Here is a 20,746-nt window from a genome sequence, read left to right as displayed (position 1 = left end):
AATCCAGACTTAAGACGGAAAGACCCACAAACAAGCAAGACCTGAAGGCTGCGGCTGTAAAGGCCTGGCAAAGCATTAAGAAGGAGGAAACCCAGCGTTTGGTGATGTCCATGGGTTCCAGACTTAAGGCAGTGATTGCCTCCAAAGGATTCACAACAAAATATTGAAAATAAAAATATTTTTTTTGGGTTTGATTTATTTGGCCAATTACTTTTGACCTCCTAAAATGTGGAGTGTTTGTAAAGAAATGTGTACAATTCCTACAATTTCTATCAGATATTTTTGTTCAAACCTTCAAATTAAACGTTACAATCTGCACTTGAATTCTGTTGTAGAGGTTTCATTTCAAATCCAATGTGGTGGCATGCAGAGCCCAACTCGCGAAAATTGTGTCACTGTCCAAACATTTCTGGACCTAACTGTATATATATATATATAACAAAAATCATACATTAACTACACAATACGTAAATTCTAGAATACCCGATGCGTAGAATCGGGCCACCTTCTAGTAAATAAATATTTGCCTTATTCTGCCTGTCTGTCTGTCTGTCTGTCTGTCTTGCTCCAAAATGACGTCATTACAGTGGCAACCGTCGCCACAGCACATGCGCTAAAGAGCTTGCGACCAACGGCTCAGCTAAGTGAACAGCACGAACTACAGCGCGACAGGACAACGCCCGACACCTTTCCCTGCACCTGCACGGAGCCCCGACTCCCCGGTGAGTGCTGCACTCCTGGGAGCCCACACCGGCAACCCAGCCGAGACATACCCTTGCGTTGCTGGGATTGTGCCGGGAGTCAGCGTACGCTGGTAACCATGGTACACATCGGGTAAGTAAGTAAATCGGTTTGCATAGTTACCCGATTGTGTACCATGGTTACCAGCGTAACTCGGCTCCACACACCCCCACACTTCACATGTATACACTGAACACACACACACGAATAGCCACCTGTCCCCAGCCATGCAGTCCCCAGCACTGACGTCCTCAGCGCCATGGCCCCGCTCAGCTCCTCCTCCCCCCGCACTCCGCCCCCCACATGTATACACTGAACACAAACCGCGGAACTACTACTCCCATCATCCCCGCACACACGCAGGCACTAACCCTTCCTATCATCATCACTGCACACACCCCGGCACTACTGCACCCATCATCCCCGCACACAGGCAGGCACTACCGCTCCCATCATCTTCCCTGCACACACCTACCGGCACTACCGCTCCCATCATCATCCCCGCACACACCCCGGCACTACCGCACCCATCATCATCACCGCACACACAAGCACTACCGCACTCATCATCAACCCCGCACACAACCCGGCACTACCGCATTCATCATCATCCCCGCACACACCCTGACACTACCACACTCATCATCATCCCCGCACACACCGGCACTACCGCACTCATCATCATCCCCGCACACACGCAGGCACTACCGCTCCTATCATCATCCCTGCACACACCCCGGCACCACCACACTCATCATCATCCCCGCACACACCCCGGAACTACCGCCCTCATCATCATCCCCGCACACACGCAAGCACTAACTGAGTGAAGTATCCGGTGACAGCGTGGCTCACTTCAGTTGCTCTGTGGAGCTGACACAGAGCGGTCGTGTTCTACGGCGCTCCCTGTCAGCTTCATGTAGTAGAGCTGAAAGCGTTGTGTGGATTACGTCAGACCTGGATGGGTGTTTGGGGATTAATAAAGTGGTAAATGAGGGGGGGGGGTTGTCTTTTATTTCAAATAAAGGATTTTTCGTTGTGTGTGTTTATTTACTTTCACCTACAGGTTAATCATGGAAGGGTATCTCGGGGAGACGCCTGCCATGATTAACCTAGAACTTAGTGGCAGCTATAAGCTGCCATTTAACTCCTTATTACCCCGATTGCCACCGCACCAGGGCAATTCGGGATGAGCTGGGTAGAGTCCTGGGACTGTCGCATCTAATGAATGCGGCAATTCCGGGCAGCTGCTGGCTGATATTGTTAGGCTGGGGGGCTCCCCATAACATGGCGCTCCCCATGCTGACAATACCAGCCTTCAGCTGTGTAGCTTTATCTTGGCTGGTATCAAAATTGGGGGGGACCGAAGGTTTTTTTTAATGATTTATTTATTTATTGTACCGCACGATAGAGACCTGTCCACCGGCGGCTGTGATTGGTTGCAGTGAGACAGCTGTCATTCTGCGTGTGAGCGTGTCTGACTGCAACCAATCATAGGCGCCGGTGGGTGGGGGAAGCAGGGAATACAAGATTGAATAATGAGCGGCCGGCAGGTGAAGCCGTCAGAGCAGTGTGACAGTGTGCAGCGCCGTGTCGGTGATCGGTGAGTATGAGAGAGGGGGAGAGAGGTGGGGGGAGAGAGGGGTGGGAGAGAGGGAGGGGGAGAGAAGGGGGAGAGAGGAGGGGAGAGAGACCAGGAGTGATTTTAAACAATTTAGATCATTCTGCTGGACATGCTGAGCATGCGCAGTAGAACGTGAAGGGATCCGTCAGCGAATTCCGCCGCTTAGTGCATTGCGGCGGAATCCGCCCCCATAGACAATCATTAGACACCTTGGCAGATTCTAACAGAATCCGTCAAGGTGCGATATTTTAACGACCCAAAAAAACGCTACATGCAGCGTTCCCTCTGCCCGACGCTGTGTCAAATTAACGACGCAGCGTCCTCCAGCGGGTGCAATGCAGACACTTGCATTACAGTGCATCATCAATACAAGTCTATGGAGAATAGCGCAGTGCGTTAACGGACTGCGCTATTCTCCATAGCGGCGGATTGTGCTGAACGCAAGTGTGAAAGCGCCCGAACACACACACACACACACACCTGGATAGTTACCTGTCCCCAGCCATGCAGTCCCCGGCACTGACGTCCTCAATGCCATGGCCCCGCTCGGCTCCACCCACCCCGCACTCCGCCCCCCGCACACATTATCCCGCAGGATGGGGGCACATGTCAGGATTGTGGCTGCACCACAATGGGGGCACATACCAGCATTGGGCCATGTGACGCCCTAGCAAAACCAGGTAGTCACACAGTAGGCCCCCGCATAACACCTTCCCTCACCTAGGTTACACACAGCTGACCTGAAACCCTAGTCACCCCCCTCAGGGCAAGACAGGCACACCAGTGGGCGGGACCAGGTGGTTAGGAAACACCCACCTAGGGGTCTAGACAGCCCGGGGTGGGAAAACAGTCAGTTCAAGTTCAGTCTGAGTCTGAGTTCAAGTGGAGAGGAGTGGAGGCTGGAGCAAGGTGTAGCTCCAGTGGAGGAGAAGTTCAAGTTGGACGGTGCCAGAGTCGGAGCACTGTTACCTTGGCTAGGTGGCAGACGGTGGTCTCTGTCAGCAGGAGACAGGAAGACGGCAGATGGAGAGCCGAGGTGGACCGGGACAGGGTTGGAGCCCGCCGGTACCAACACCAGAGACCCGACCCAGAAACCGTGCACAAAGGGGGGTACTCGGACCCTGAAGCCAGGACCGGCACCAACGGCCTAGCTAATTAACCGATTGAGGGCAGGATTATAGGTTTTGTCCCAACCTATGTCCCGAAAAGTAGACAACCAACCACAGAGAGGGATAGGGCCCCGCCAGGGCCTGTAGATCCCACGGGTCAGCGTTAGACAGGCACGGCTCCTCAGGCACACAGCAAGCCGGGAGCGGACTCCCGTGTTCCATACCGGGAAGTCCAACACAAGCAAACACAGTGCAGATGAAAAGACGGCGACCACCAGCTTGGGTGGGGGACCAGAGTACAACCGGTCTCGGCGGCCGGCCACCAGCACCTTAGTTTACCAAAAGACTCATGTGATTCATTTAATTGTGAGTAGCCAAACATCCCCTGGTCCATCCGGGCGCACAAGCCCCTGCCATCGCCATACCCTGTACAGAGACACTGGGCGCCGGGGCAACCATCCCTACCCACGGAGGGGTTAACATCCAGCTGCCACTAGATCTCCCCCGGGTATCCCACAACAGCAGCAGTGGTGTCCCACTTCACCACACACCGTGGGTGGCGTCACAAACCGAATACGGTCAAGGCCGTACAACTACATCCCCCTTTTCATTCGGCGTGTCCATGTGACCCCTGGGTCCGGAAGATCCCTCAAACCACGCTACCGGTCCGGATCCGAGCAGCCCGGCTGCTGCAGGCGTGGGGGCGGTACAGTCACATCATAGCATCAGCATATTTTTACTTAACTTTACACTGTTCATGGCCTTCTTTCATTACAAGCCATGGACATCATTAAACATTAGACTCATCTATTAAAACTGTTCCTTCTGTTGTTTGTCATTTTAAAACTAATAAACAATTATAAGAATACTAAATTAAACCTAACCCATCCAGTCCATTCATTACCTTATTATTCAATCTGCTAACCTACATACACATTCTAGACTACCCGATATATTAGAATCTTATGCGGGCGTCACACGAGACGAGCTATCACGCGATGCATCGTCGGGGTCACGGTTTTCGTGACGCACATCCGGCATCGCTTGCAACGTCGTTTCGTGTGACACCTCCGAGCGACGCAGAATCGCTCACAAACCGTGAGTCGTGTACTTGTCGCTTATTTTTAAAAAATTGTTTATTTTTAATGGCGCCGGTTGTTCATCGTACACGGGGCAGCACACATCGCTCCGTGTGACAACCCGGGAATGATGAATAGAGCTTATCTGCGTCCCGCGGCTCCCACCGGCAATGCGTAAGTAAGGAGGTGGGCGGGATGTTTACGTCCCGCTCATCTCCGCCCCTCCGCTTCTATTGGCCGACCGCTGTGTGACGTCGCTGTGACGCCGAACATCCCTCCCTCTTCAGCAAGTGGATGTTCGCCGCCCACAGCGAGGTCGCTCAGCAGGTAAGTACGTGTGATGGGGTTTAACAACTCGCGCCACGGGCACGCACAAACAACGGGGGTGGGTACGATCGCTTGCGCGATCGCACGATAGATCGTACCGTGTGACGCCCGCATTGAAATTGAGCCATATATATATATACTTGCCCTACTTCAGTCAGCATTTCTACACCAAGTATAGTTCTACCCACCTTTCCAATTCTGTGCAGGTCACGGCTTTCAAACTCTTCCTTCATGCTCCGAAAACCTTCTCTGAATTTATCTTTCAACCACTTCTCAATGTTGAGTGAGGCTTTCCGCTCTACTTCTGACCGAGATATCTCTCTGGATTGTACTGATGGAGCTAGAGAAGCAGATTATAAAGCACAAACTGAACCATGAACTGCCGACATTACACTAGATCTTAACGACAGAGCTGTTTTAGATGTACAAAAATCTCATGAAAACATAGAGATAAACTTCTGTAAATTCCATAATATCTAGGACAAAGTAATGACTAAGGGATGTTATAAATCCAGGTATTATGGTGCCCAAAACATGCTGTCGGAATATACAGAATTTTTAGATGCCTCTACATAGCTACAGTTATTAGAAGTTTTTTCAATGATTTTTATAAAATCCATGAGAGAAAAAAGTGGCACGAATTTCATATTGCAGAACCATAATGCTACTATGAGAAAATAAGGTTGCTTACTGAACCATCTTACTGTAAAAGAGAGTGACTACAACTTTACACCATGGACCCCATAGGAACCATGTGCTTACACACAAGGCCAGTCAACTTACAATTAATGACAATTTAATGATCCTCCAGCTGATTTTTTTATATCACTGGTCCAGTAGAACCCCAAACTATTGCAATTGTGACTTGTACAGTTTTATATACTACACTGGTGAAAGAATTGGTAACTCACCATGTCTAATACATTTCCCAAACGATCATTCATTATAACATAAGGAAATCCCTTTAATTTCACAAATGTACTGAAAGAGGACCTGTCACATGCTCAATTAAATTGAATTAAATACCTTGAAAAATCCCCGCGCTCCCCTGATTCTGCTTCTCTTTTCCATTTTGTGTTGAGTAACTCCATTGCAGAGATATTTACATTAGTTGCTTTTGGAGAGCACTATGTGAAATCTCTGCTTGTAGTCCAACTGGGCATGTTTTCCAGAGTCTTCTCTGGGAGTGTGTGGTTTCATACCACCCTCAGAGACACTGCCACTCATAGCAGTGCTTGCTACTGCTAGATTAGCTGCTGAGTTGTGACCGGCAGGATCTGGAAGGATGGGGCGGAAGTGCAGACCCCTAGATAAGACTCTGAAGAAACACCTAGTTGGACTACAAGCAAAGATTTCACTAAGTGCGCCATATAAGAAAATGTGAATATCTCTACAGTGGAGTGACACAACGCAGAACGGAAAAGAGTAGTAGAACCAGGGGAATCAGGGATTCTCAATTATTTCGAGTAATTGACAGGTCCTCTTTAATGAACATGAGCGAAAGATAGTAGATTAAAAAATAAGGTAATGTACTTTCTGATTTGCTACCTTTAGTTTTTACATTGCTGGATGTCTGGTTCTGTATTTCATGTCCAAGTCTTTTCAGTAGATAATCTGTCTTAATGACACTCGTTCCATCCACGTCATACCTAATGTATGGGTACATAACCGATATCACAAAATAAAAATGTAATCCAAGGGTAATTTGAACTGCAGTAAATTTGATTTGTGGGTACGTTCACCAATTCCTCTAATTTTAAATGCTATGAAAGCATCTGTAGATAGGTTTTGCATAGCCTTGATCATGCTTATGTTCTCTAAAGATGGTCAAGGATTCACCAGAAGTAGAAGCAGTAGGAATATTGAACTGATATCATTCTGATCAAACCTGTTCAGTGTGGGCAGGCATAGCTTTCAGACCACAGGGCTGGCCCGAGGGTGATAGATTGCTTTGCCTAAATCCGCACAAAGATTAGATGAGATAGAAGTTCTTCAAGATGATTTTTTTTTAGTAGATTCACCACTAGAAAACGTTTTGTATCTTAGCTTTTTTTTAGTTCTGCTAGTGGGAGGTAGGATAGAAAGATATGACAAACCCCATTTTTTATTATTCAGATAGATGAAATAAAGACTAATAAAGACTATGTTTCCTTCTACAAGAGCAGATAAATTGGCCATAGCATCCCAACAAATCAAGTGGTGTGTATTTTCTTCCATTAAGGCCTGTTTCACACGTCAGTGATTCTGGGACGTTTGTGCTTTTTTTTAAACGTACCAGAATCACTGACATACGCAAACCCATTATAATGAATGGGTCTGCTCACACGTCAGTGATTTTTCACTGCATGTGTCTCCGTGCGGCCTACCCGCGTGTCCGTGATTGCCACACGGAGACATGTCCATTTTTTTCTGGCATCACTGATGTCCCATGGACCACGCAGTGGTGTGGTCTGTGAAACATGTGCCAGAAAAAAACGTGCTTTTAAAATAAAAATCATTTTTACTCACCCGGCTCCAGCGATGTCCTCTGCAGCCCGTGCAGCTTGTTGCTTCTGAGCCGGCTCATTATTGTCGCACATATTCATGATGCACGACACAGCCGACCCGGAAGCAGCTGCTGCGGGGGTCAGCGCCGGCCGGATGCTGCACCGCGGGAGCGATCAGCACCATGGAGAGCGGGAGCGCGCACAGGTGAGTTAATCTCTAAGTGCAATCACGGGCCACGGAGAACGGAGCCCGGATTGCACTTAGACAACCCACGTGTGCCGTGATTCACGGCACACGGAGGGACATGTGCGTGTTTTACACGCCAGTGAAAAACGTCAGTGTTTTTCACTGACGTGTGAAACGGGCCTAAAGGTGGCTTTACACGCTACGACATCGCTAATGCGAACTTGTTGGGGTCACGGAATTGGTGACGCACATCCGGCCGCATTAGAGATGCCGTTGCGTGTGACACCGATGAGCGATTTTGCATCGTTGCAAAAACGTGCAAAATCTCTCATCGGTAACATGGGGGTCCATTCTCAAAAATCGTTACTGCAGCAGTAACGAGGTTGTTCCTCGTTCCTGCGGCAGCACACATCGCTCCGTGTGACACCGCAGGAACGAGGAAGCTCTCCTTACCTGCGTCCCGGCCACTATGCGGAAGGAAGGAGGTGGGCAGGATGTTGCGTCCCGCTCAGCTCCGCCCCTCCGCTGCTATTGGGCAGCCGCTCAGTGACGTCGCTGTGACGCCGCACGGACCGCCCCCTTAGAAAGGAGGCGGTTCGCCGGTCACAGCGACGTCGCCGGGCAGGTAAGTATGTGTGACGGGTCTGGGCGATGTTGTGCGGCACGGGCAGCGATTTGCCCGTGTCGCGCAACAGATGGGAGCAGGTACCCACACTAGCGATATCGGGACCGATATCGCAGTGTGTAAAGCCCGCTTTATAGTGTCTGCACATGTTGAGTATTTGGTTGCAGAACTTTCTGCATTATTTATTTCTCTTGGCAGGAGGACACAGTTTTTGCTGCTTTTTTATGTATTTTTGCAACCTTTTTGATACATTTTTGCTTGTGTTTTCAATTGAAATCAATGGGTGAAAAACAGGCAAAAACGCTGAAAGAACTGACATGCATGTTTATATTAAGCAGTAATTGCAACTAATCTTTGTACAAGTGGTCATCTGAGCAATTATTTCCTCCAATGAAAGACCTAAAAGGGAATGTCACCAGATTTTTGCCATGTAATCTGACAGCAGCACAATGTAGATCCATTGATGTCACTTACTAAGCTGCTTCCTGTAGCTTTGATAAAATCACTATTTTATTAACAGGAGATTATCAATAGAGGACTTCAGTCTCATGAGCTCTGTATAACCTCATCTTAACCATTGATTGGTAGCTTTATATGTACACTGTGCATAGGCAGAAAGCTACCAATAAGTGGGGTGGGTGGGGTTATACAGAGCTCAGCAGTAGTAATGAGCGGACCCGTTGAAGTTCGGCGAAAGTTCCGATTTGGACCCGAACTTGACGTGAACCCCAATTGAAGTCACTTATTGGGCCGTTCGGGTCTCCGTCCTCATGCAGCCAGCCATAAACAGAATACTTCTAGGGGTAGGTGGGCAGGGTTTTTCCATTTTTTTTATTTTTTTTTTGGTGCACACTACATCCGATCACACTGTTGTTACCCCCAGTGTGAGCTGTTCAACCATTGCAAGCGTCTCGCACTGGGCTGAGAACCGAGCGTACCCGAGATTAGCGATGAGTAGTGTTTATAAGTAAAGCACCCAAACTCTGTTTTTTTTGTAAAGTCTGTATTTGATACGAACACCGAATCTCAGGTTAACTCATCTCTACTCAGCAGCAAAATAAATAATAGATTTGTTACAAATAAAACAGGAATTTTATCAAAACTAGAGCAAACAGCTCAGTAAGTGCTACATCTCTGGAATCAGGGTCTCTACTTCTATAATAAGATGTTCTCACATAGAGTATCAAAAACCTGGACACAGTTTCCCTTTACAGCCATGCAAACGTCCCTATTTTGTATCATAAACAAAAATATAAATAGACATAACCTTTTACAAAGTTTATTAAATTCATCATCTTCCAGACAGAATCCAAGTCGTCCAAGAATATCTCTGAATTCTGGGGGTAAGATCCTATTAGACCCATCAGGTGTCTTCTCTGATATTACTTCAGAAAGTTCTGCAAACCTTGTTATAAAAAAACAATCAATTGTAAGCTGAATGTAAAATGTATCATCTAATATTAACCATAGGTACAATTATGTGTAATCCTAGAAATCTCCTTTTACTGTGTAAAACTACTGTACTGTAAAGGGGTTTCCCCACTAAGAAAGTTCATTTCAATCAATAGATCTTGGAATTATAATAATTTCCATTGGATGTGGAGAACAATGTTCTTCTTCTGAGATAATCTTATAAATGTGTCCCTGCTATGTGCTGTGTAATGGCCGTGTCTGACTGTATAGAAACATGGTCTGATCATACCACATCTCCTGAGTCAGGGAGGAAGTAAAGATGTATATAGACATTACAGGATGGGATCACAAGTAATTCTTACACTGAGGTAAAACATTTTTTAAACAACAGGCAGGGAAATGTTTTACCTCACAACAAGAATCAGACACGAACCCATGCTCTGCTATCTGTATACTATCTTTTGTGTCCTCCCCTGTCTAGGAGATATGGCACGATCAAACTATGTTCCTGTAAGGTCAGACACGGCCATTACACAGTCCATAGCGGGGGCACATTTATAACATTATCTCACTACAGGAATATTTTTTTAGGCACATCCAATTGTGGAAATCTATTCACTAAAGAAACTTTAAAATAACTTTGTTCTTGGGAAAAACCCTTTAAGATGATGAAACTGATTAAAATTGATTCTAGATATGTCATTGCCAAATTTTCAACAATGCTACCAGTTGGGTACCTTGTGCACTCTGTGGTTGTTTTATGTCCAGTACATAGTTTATGACTGTATCCTTGGGATTATAATAATGGTTTTCATTTAAAAAATTTTCAGATTGTTACAAATGTTTGTTTTTTTCAATTAAGTGGAGCTTTTTATGTCTGTACATTGAGCTGTAGTGTGGCGATACGGGGCTGCTCCGCGTGGTAATGGTGCTAACATTATTACTTTAACAGCTTGTCTGGTTTAGTAATCCCAGGTTTATACATTAGAATCCCACATTGAGAATTTCCATCTATTACCAGAGTGGAAAGAGACTTCCAAGAGCATCTATAAGGCCACGTTCACACGTTGAGTATTTAGTGAGGTTTTTTTCTACCTCAGTATTTGTAGCCAAAAAGAGGAGTGGAACAATCAGAGTAAAAGTATAAGGCCGGAGTCACATTTGCGAGTGCCTCGTGTGTAACTCGCGCGAGTCTCTCATGGTATCACCGCACATTCTCCTGACAGAAGTGTCTCAGCTGCATAGAGATACATGCAACCGACCTGCTCCTGTCAGGAGGGTGTGCGGCCGTTCCTGGTGATACCATGAGAGACTCGCGCAAGTTACATGTGAAGCACTCGCAAGTGTGACTCTAATAGAAACACAGGCACCACTTCTGTATTTATCACCCACTCCTGGTTTTAACTACAAATACTGAGGTAAAAACCTTACCAAATACTAAATGTGTGCACGTGGACTTAAGCGGGCTTTACACGGGAGCGATATCGGTAACGATATCGCAATCGTGCGTACCCGCCCCCTCATTTGTGCGACACAGGCATATCGCTACCCATCGCGCACAAAATCGCGCTCTCCCGTCACACGGCTTACCTGCCCTATGACGTCGCTCTGGCCGGTGATTCGCCTCCTTTCTAAGGGGGTGGGTTGTGTGGCGTCACAGCGACGTCACATGACAGCCGTCCAATAGAAGCGGAGGGGCGGAGATGAGCGGGACGTAACATCCTGCCCACCTCCTTCCTTCCGCATAGCCGGTGGAGGCAGGTAAGGTGAGGTTCCTCGCTCCTGCGGTGTCACACATAGCGATGTGTGCTTCCGCAGGAACGATGAACAACATCGCTAATTACAAATAAACGATTTTTGGTTTTAGGACGAGCTCTCCACGGCAAACGATTTTTACCACTTTTGCGATCGTTTTAGGTCGCACAAATGTGTCACATGCTGCAATATCGTTAATGGCGCCGGATGTGCGTCACTAACGGTGTGACCCCGACGATAAAACATTAACGATATCGTAGCGTGTAAATCCCCCTTTAGACTTCAGGTGTTTTTTGGAAAGTCTTTAGATTTCAGTGAACAAAATGTAGCGCTAAGGCTACTTTCACACATCCGGTTAGAGCACTGCGGCTCAATCCGGCTGTGAAAACTATGCAACGGATGCGGCGAAAACACCGCATCCGTTGCATAAGTTTTTACATGCGGCCCGTCCGTTTTTTTCCGGTTGCGGCATGCTACTGAGCATGCGCAGTGGAAAAAAACGCATGCGGCGACCGGATGCGTTTTTTTCCGCATCGCGCCGCATCCGGCCTCCATAGGTATGCATTGAAAAATGCGCCGCAGCGGCCGGATGCGGCGCGATGCGGTGTTTTTTGCCGGAGCAAAAAACGTTGCAGGGAACGTTCGATCCGGCCGCGGCATCGGCTAAATCTGCCGCATGCGGCAAAAACCGGACCGAACACAAGCCCCTGCGGCACAATACGGCACTAATGTAAGTCTATGCAAAAAAAAACGCAACCGGCGTTACAAAAGCCGGTTGCGGTTTTTCTGCAGAACGCCGTATTGTGCCGCAGAGCAAAAATCCGGATGTGTGAAAGTAGCCTAAATTTGCCCTATGAAGACACAGCCGTTTAGTTTAACACTTGCTAACAGTTTCCCCCATAAATTACAGCTGAGGTACACCCATTCATTTATCTAAAAGAAAGGTGTCTTCCTACTTTTGTTTTGTCTTCAGTTGCGCATGGACTTGGGACGCTGTCATAGAAATTTCTTCTGTTTTTCTGTTGACCGGATCCAGCCACGTCGGGCGTCCTGATGGTACTGGATGCTTTGCTGCTGCATAAAGCTCTTCAAATTTTATTATCGTCTTTTCTTCAAGTTTTAGCCTACAGCCAAGAGAGAGGAAAATGTAAGTAAACATAGAAATGTACCATTTTTATATAAAAAATCCTGCACAAAAAATTTTAGTGAAACTTTAGTGAGGCGTTAGTCTATTGTCTGATTCGCTGATGCTCTTATTGTTTTTCGTATATAATAATATTTCCCAAAATCTACTATGTCCAGGGAGGAGCACTGACAAATGATGAAATAATCCCTTTAAAAAAAAAATAAAAAATAAAGCCAGCTTCTAAACAAACTGATTAGTTACTGGGCTATAGTGGGATTAAAGCGAATCTGTCACCAGGTTTTTGCTACTGCATTGGAGAGCAGCATAATGTAGAGACAGAGACCCTGACCCCAATGATAGCACTCAGTTTACTGGGAGTAGCAATTGTGACACAATCAGAGTTCATGGAGCAGGTTGCAGAGCTCAAAAAGCTAACTCCGACCATATCACAGCTCTCTGTGTACATTGTAATGTGACAGTGAGCTGCTTATCAGAGGACAGGGCATGGTTGGACAACAGCTCCTGTGCTCTGTAGTGATAATCACCTAGTAATAAAACCTGACAATCTGGATGAGAAGGTGGCTACTTCCAGAGATGCTCTTCAGGTAAGTATATAGGAATAAGTTATAAGTTATAAGGGGGAACCCATTTAAAGGGAATCTGTCACCAGGTTTTTGCTACTTCATCTGAGAGCAGCATAATGTTAAAACGAGACCCTGAAATCAAAAGATGTATCACTTAGGGGCACTTTGCACACTACGACATCGCAGCTGCGATGTCGGTGGGGTCAAATCGAAAGTGACGCACATCCGGCGTCGCTGTCGATATCGGAGTGAGTAAATCGTTTTTGATACGATTAACGAGCGCAAAAGCGTCGAAATCGTATCATCAGTGTAGCGTCAGTCATTTCCATAATTTCGGAAGGACCGATGTTACGATGTTGTTCCTCGTTCCTGCGGCAGCACACATCACTGTGTGTGAAGCCGCAGGAGCGAGGAACATCTCCTACCTGCATCCTGCGGCTCACACGGGCTATGCGGAAGGAAGGAGGTGGGCGGGATGTTTACGTCCCGCTCATCCCCGCCCCTCCGCTTCTATTGGCCGCCTGCCGTATGACGCCGCTGTGATGCCGCACAACCCGCCCCCTTAGTAAGGAGGCGGTTCGCCGGACAGAGCGACGTCGCAGGGCAGGTAAGTCCGTGTGAAGATGCCGTAGTGTGTGATAATGTTTGCTACGGCAGCTATAACACAATATCGTATGTGCGACGGGGGCGGGGACTATCGCGCTCGGCATCGCAAGCATCGGCTTGCGATGTCATAGTGTGCAAAGTACCCCTTAGTTTACTGGGTGCTGCAGTTGTGACAAAATCAGAGTTCTTAGATATAGTGTGAAGTAGCTCTGAGAAAGCTCTCTATATACATTATATATTGAGAGTGAGCTGCTAATCAAAGGAGGGGTGTATGGTCGGACACAGGCTCACATGCATTGTAGTCCAGCAGTGGTAATCAACTAGAGATAAAACCCTCATTATAAGTAATCAACATTACACAGCCTGATCATTTATGTATTGCTGAATTCAGACTGTCTTCATATAACATAGCAAAAACCTGCTGACAGATTACCTTTAAAAAGCTGCCAAGGCACACAAGTCCCACCAGATCACATATAATATCATTCTCCATGCGCCATATTACAGAAAAAAGTGATGCATACTATGACAAATTTTTAAGCTCTGTAAGTTTGTTGACATGTCTGTTAAAGTGATAAAAAAGTATGCTAGAGTATATGTACTCACTCCATCCTATACATGCACACAGCATGGCACAAAATACCACCTTCGCATCACTGAAAGCTACCTACTTATCTTACACACTTATATAGCGCTATTAATTCCACAGCCCTTTACAGCTGTTTTCAAAAGATATAAATAAAATCTGTACTTTACAGTCGTCACTGAATTATTTGTAGTGCCCCTGAGCCACTAAGGGCACTACTAGGTACTGCATCCCCACAAGGATGCAGGGCCTACTCTCTGGGACCTGGAACACCAGTGCCAGTAATGCCTGCACACACCAAAAATCCTAGTTCCCACACCACACCAGGGGCAATCACTAGTCAGACACTGTGGGATGGCCACCTAGAGGGCGGAGCCAGACCAGGGAACTAGAGAGCCTGGTGGGAGTGGACAAGTCAGAACAGTGGTGCATAGTGAAGTGCACAGACGTGCCTAGAGCTGGGTCATGTAACGGTGACCCGGGGGCAGATGAGTAGTTTGCCAGAATAGGAGCAAACGAGTACCTCTGAAGTGAAGTTACCAGGGACAGTACGAGGGAGCACCACTGGAACCAAGCACGCACAGGGCACAGGACCCTAGGTCAGGCGACAGTTTCACACGGCCTGGCAAATTCCTGCACAGTGGAGGGACCTGCAAGGACTTCACTGACCTACAGATCCGGGGGCATCAGCAGTAAAGCAAGGATCGGGGTTCGAACACATACCTCCCCACTGGGTCCACACTGCCAGCCGTACTGACAAGGAGACTGCTACCTAACAGGGATAGTCAGGGCCCCCCTACCACTTCAAGCTACGGGGACCCAAACTACACTGAGAGTGCGTGGGACAGAGCAACGAGTCATTAAACTGGCACTGCAATACAGGGACTGAACCAGCCGTCTACAGGTTAAAGTGAGTAGAGACTGTTTATTACAACCCCGGTGTGGTCTCCTTCATTATAAAGTGCAAAACCTCGCATCTCACAAATCCCCTGGCTCAGCCCTGCCTGCGGAGGGCCTACCACCATAGCTGCCATCACCATCAGCCCAGGGGTAATTCCACTAAGCAGCGGCGGTTCCATCCTATTAACCGCAACCCGCAAGTGGCGTCACATAAATGACTTTCATCTCTCATGTAAATAACCCCTTTTCAAAAAGGCTCCAGGGCACGGGACCGGGCGAAGGCCACCAAAGTGACATTCCTAAATAGTGAACTGCCCGGGACAGAGTACCCCATTCCCTGGGTGACACATATTGATACAATGGTCTTTTGCTGCTTATTGTATTCAGCGTTAGAACATTTGAAACAAGCTAGAATAACTATATCCTGGCAACAAAGCAACAAAAAAAAAAAAAGAAGAAAAGGTGACAATAAATAACTAGTAACAAACAATGGTAGATGCATATATTTTTAATAATAGGTCACATACCTTAAAAGAAGTTGCTGGAATGATCTAGAACTTATTGGTCTTCCAAGAAATTTTGATAACATCATAATCAGAACATCCCTGTAAAACAGGAAACAGCACATTGACTATCATTTGTGTACGGTGACAGGAGACATTGCAAATAATATATGCCCTAGTTTCCATTTGGAGGGAAGAAGAATAGCACACTGCTCAGCTGCACCTTCACCAAAGAAGAATAGCACACTGCTCAGCTGCACCTTCACCAAAGAAGAATAGCACACTGCTCAGCTGCACCTTCACCAAAGAAGAATAGCACACTGCTCAGCTGCACCTTCACCAAAGAAGAATAGCACACTGCTCAGCTGCACCTTCGCCAAAGAAGAATAGCACACTGCTCAGCTGCACCTTCGCCAAAGAAGAATAGCACACTGCTCAGCTGCACCTTCGCCAAAGAAGTATAGCACACTGCTCAGCTGCACCTCCACCAAAGAAGAATAGCACACTGCTCAGCTGCCCCTTCGCCAAAGAAGAATAGCACACTGCTCAGCTGCACCTTCGCCAAAGAAGAATAGCACACTGCTCAGCTGCACCTTCGCCAAAAGGTGAGTATAAGACAGGGGTCCTGGCACTTACGTGTAAAGCACCACTCAAGTACAGCGGTGCAATAAAAAAAACAAAACATGGGAGTGGTGCCTTAAGTTGCTTTAAGGCCTCCTTCACATGTCCATGTTTCTGGTCCGTGTTTCAAGTACCAGAGACATGAACACACGTAGACCCATTAAAATCAATAGGTTTGAACACACATGTGTATTTTCCCATGGACCGTGTGTCCATGTGCTCCACGCATGTCCGTTTTTCTCTGGCAGCACGGGTGTTACACAACCCGCACACTGAAGTGCTCCGTGTGACATCAGTGTGAGACACGTATTGAAAAAAACACATGTCTGTGAAATAAAATGCTTTTCTATACTCACCTGTGTCCACCGCTGATGTCCCCAGCACTGCTGTCACTTGCGTCCAACCCCGCTCATTATGCTCTTTGCATATTCACTGCACCTCGGACCGGAAGCAGCAGCAGCGCCGGACACAGCAGCACAATGGACAGGTGAGTATAGAAGTTCATGTTGTCAGTGTGCCATGTATATGTCACACGGATTGCAAACTCACAATACATGCTGAACATACACACAGACACATGCACACCTACACCACAGACCATTCAAAACGTGTGTGTTTTGCACGGATGTGTGAAAGAGGCCTAATTTGGTATGGTTTGTCTCTGTGGGGCTGTACAACTTTACTTTATTAAAACATAAAAAACAAATAATTCTACGCATATAACTTGTGCAGATGTGCTGGGCCTGACAATGGGTATATGATTTCCACTATACAGAGATCTCTGTACTAAAATGTTAGAATTTTTTCAGCAGTGCCAAATGGGTATAAACACAATATAGAGACCATGCATTTATTCCAGACATAATTCAAGACAAGACTCAAGATGGAGACTTCACCTGTGTGGTCTTTCTATATGTACGTGTGCCGCCCCCGTGCCAGCAGCCGGCGCTGCTCGGATCCAGATCTACGGTATGGCTCGAGGGGTTCTCCGGATCCAGGGGTCGCGCGGACACTCCGAATGAAAAGGGGACGTATTTATACGGGATTGGTTGTAAAATGTCTGTGACGCCACCCACAGTATGTGGTGAAGTGGAACACTACCGCTGCTGTTGTGGGATACCCGGGGAAGATGTAATGGCAGCCTGATGTTAACCCCTCCGTGGGTAGGGATGGTTGCCCCGGCGCCCAGTGTCTCTGTGCAGGGTATGGCGATGGCAGGGGCTTGCGCGCCCGGACAGACCAGGGGATGTTTGGTTACTCACAAGCAAATGAATCACACGAGTCTTTTGGTAAAGCAAGGTGCTGGTTGCCGGCCGCCGCGGCCGGTTGTTCTCAGGTCCCCCACCTGGGCTGGTGGTCGCCGTCTCTTCCTCTGCACTAGTTGTGGTTGTGTGTTTGGACTTCCTGGTATGGAACACAGGAGTCCGCTCCCGGCATTCTGTGTGGCTGAGGAGCCGTACCCGCTGACGCTGAACCATGGGATCTATGGGCCCTGGCGGTTGCCCTATCACTCTCTGTGGGTGGTTGTCTGCTTCTGGGACTTTGGTTGGGACAGGACCTATAATCCTGCCCTCAATCGGTTGATTAGCTAGGCCGTTGGTTCCGGTCCTGGCTTCAGGGTCTGAGTACCCCCTCTGTGCACAGTTTCCGGTCGGGTCTCTGGTGTCGGTACCGGCGGGCTCCAACCCTGCTCCGGTCCTCCTCTGATCTGCCGAGCCGTCTTCCCGTCTCCTGCTGACGGAGACCATCGTCTGCCACCTAGCCAACGTACCAGGGCTCCGACCCTGGCACCGTTCAACTTAAACTTCTCCTCCGCTGGAGCTACATCTAGCTCCAGCCCACACTCCTCTCAACTTGAACTACAACTTAAAACTGTTTGTTTTCCCGCCCTGGGCTGTCTAGACCCCTAGGTGGGCGTTCCCTAACCGCCTGGTCCCGCCCAATGGTGTGCCTGTCTTGCCCTGAGGGGGGTGATTAGGGTTTCAGGTCGGCTGTATGTAACCTAGGTGAGGGATGGTTTTATGCGAGGGGCCTACTGTGTGACTACCTGGTTTTGCCAGGGCGTCACATACGTCACATATAAAATAGAATGCTTATGCTTGCTAGATACTGACTTTCTAACAGTCATTATGTATATAAACACCTTTCATCTATATACCTATTTTTCAATGGAAGCGCACCACCATCTTGTGGATGGCACAGGTTATCATTGAATCTTCTACGTAATGCATGTTTGTAATTCACATGCGTATATAGAAGAAACCAGGATCATGCGGCTCCCAGGGCCAGTTTCCCTTCATTGGAGGAGTTCTCCCTGCCTGTCACAGGTGTGTCACTGGTGAGAAACAGTGCTGAGTTGTCCGACTATAGAAGGTCGCAGCGTTTGACTGCACAAACTGCTCCCTGGAATTCTCTGCTTGGGGTTAATCCCTTTCCCTTTAGGACCCTTCGGAGTTCCTCACTTTTCAGCTGTTCCTGTTTCAGAACTTCCCCAGAACTTTCCCTTCACTTAAATACCCTCATTCCCCATGGAGCTGTGCTAGTCATAGTCTTATCCTCTACAAGATGTGGATGCAATCAGTCAGCTTTCACTCATTTGGAGAAACATTGTTGTTGTTTGCTGTACTTCTCCATGAGTCATCTGGAAATAAGTTGTTCATGTGCTTTCCCCTGTGTGTACTCCCTGTTTCTTCTTTAGTGCTTAGTGGGGTTGACTAAGCACTCATCCCACCCATCCCCTACCTAGGGCCCAGTTCTAGGGTCAGCTTAGGGTCAGGTATCCTGCTTGGCAAAACCAGGTAGTCACAAAAGTAGTACATCTTCCTTGTTACCACCAGAAACCCACACTTAGACATAACACACAGCCATTTAACCCTGGCCAATCCCTCATGACAATAAGGACACACCAGTGGGCGGGATCAGGCGGATGAGAACACCCACCTAGGGGTCCTGAGGTGTCAAGGGCGGGAAAACAAGAGTTGAGTTTGGACAGTTGAAGGGAGAGGAGTGAAGTGTGCTGTGTAGTCAGGGGTAGTAGCCCTTGGACTACCCGGCTAGGTGGCAGACAGTGAACAGGGCCACAGGTGACGGAGATCCGGTCACGGGAGACCTAAAGTGGACTGGGGCAGAGGTGTAGCCCGCCGGTGCCGACAGCGGGAATCCGGTCTGGAGGCCGTGAGCAGTCGGGGTGCCTGGACCCTAGGGCGAGAAAGGTTGCAAGCCCCTCTCAAATTAACCAGCTGCGGACAAGGTTCCAGACTTTGTCCCATTAACTGCCCAGATAGAGCGAAACGGAAGCCCAACGCGGGGGATAGGGTGTCCGTCTGAACCCACTGAGATCCCAAGGGTCAGATTTCGCGGGCCACAGCTCCCAACACACACAGAACCAGGAGTGGACCTCTCCGTTCTATGCGAAGTCGTCTAAAAGGAAAGACAAACACAAAGTGCAGGAGGAAGGGATACCTGTTCATTAACCTGGATGCGGGACCCGAATGCACCCTCCTAAGGCAGATGGCCACTGGCAATTTGGTTTACTACTGGACTTGTGTGAAATTACTGAACTGGAGTACACCATTGTCCCCCGGTCCAGCCCGGCACGCCACCTCGAGCAGCCATCACTCCCATGTTCCAACCGCGGGCCTCTGGACTACACCTCCCCTACCCGTGAAGGGGATCCCATCTTGCTGTCCCGCTCCATCAGCCCCGGGCGCCCCATCACCAGACAGCGGCGGTGCCACCATCCCTCACCGCAACCCACAGGTGGCATCACAGACATAACAACTCCCCTGTATCCATATCCTCTTTCCGAATGTTGTGAGGACTGGCGGCCTTGTGAGCCCGGGTCCGGTCACCACTCGAGCCTCTGCAGCGAACCCGGATCCGAGCAGGCACCCCGAGCGAGAAGCGGCAGCGGCCCCCGCCCGCAACAGGTGCGGAACCTATCTAGGATGGTGAGGGAAGCCAGGGGATAGCGGTAGGCTTGGTCAGGGGTCACCATTTCTCCGTTCCCTACACACTTGGTTTCCTTTCCCTTTCACTGTTTGCGTGGTACTTCCCCATACCTAGCGTGACACTGCCTCTCTGCAGCGCTTCATAGGCTAACTATCACTCTGGTCTCTGTTCTGAATGGTGTGAGAATTCTCTGATCAGCACACAGACCAGTGATAGTGGCAGACAATGAAGTGCTCCGAAGAGGCAGAAAAAACTCCTCGGCCACATGTATACTTTGACAATTTGGTGAGTTTTTAACTAATTATTTGTAAGTCAAAATCAGTACTGGAACAATCAGAGGAAAAGTATCATAGAGACATGGACACCACTTCTGTATTTATCACCAACTCCTGGTTTTAGTTACAAATACTGGAGGTAAAAAAAACTCACCAAATACTAGATAATAATAATAATAATAATAATAATAATAATAATAATAATAATAATAGAAAACACAAAAGTACCAAAAAAGAGACAAAAATTA

The 20,746-nt window shown here is 47.9% G+C and overlaps 1 protein-coding gene across 4 annotated transcripts in view; it reads right to left on the bottom strand.

Moving 5' to 3' along the window:
• Positions 1 to 20,746, bottom strand: part of LOC142290654 (EF-hand calcium-binding domain-containing protein 6-like) — a 483,996-nt gene that overhangs the window by 384,699 nt on the left and 78,551 nt on the right. For 3 of the 4 annotated variants that reach the window (XM_075334657.1, XM_075334633.1, XM_075334642.1), the window contains exons 5-9: positions 15,676 to 15,753; positions 12,303 to 12,470; positions 9,446 to 9,583; positions 6,429 to 6,529; positions 5,069 to 5,220 (exon numbers count right to left, since the gene is read on the bottom strand). In XM_075334657.1, coding sequence (XP_075190772.1) covers positions 5,069 to 5,220; positions 6,429 to 6,529; positions 9,446 to 9,583; positions 12,303 to 12,470; positions 15,676 to 15,753 — 637 coding nt within the window. The remainder of the gene's footprint in view (positions 1 to 5,068; positions 5,221 to 6,428; positions 6,530 to 9,445; positions 9,584 to 12,302; positions 12,471 to 15,675; positions 15,754 to 20,746) is intronic. The other variant, XM_075334650.1, reaches the window with a different exon arrangement.

The sequence above is a fragment of the Anomaloglossus baeobatrachus genome, chromosome 1 (assembly GCF_048569485.1).
Source record: "Anomaloglossus baeobatrachus isolate aAnoBae1 chromosome 1, aAnoBae1.hap1, whole genome shotgun sequence".
Lineage (NCBI taxonomy): Eukaryota > Metazoa > Chordata > Amphibia > Anura > Aromobatidae > Anomaloglossus > Anomaloglossus baeobatrachus.
The sequence above is the reverse complement of the archived record's forward strand: the minus strand, read 5'-3'. Positions and strand labels throughout refer to the sequence as shown.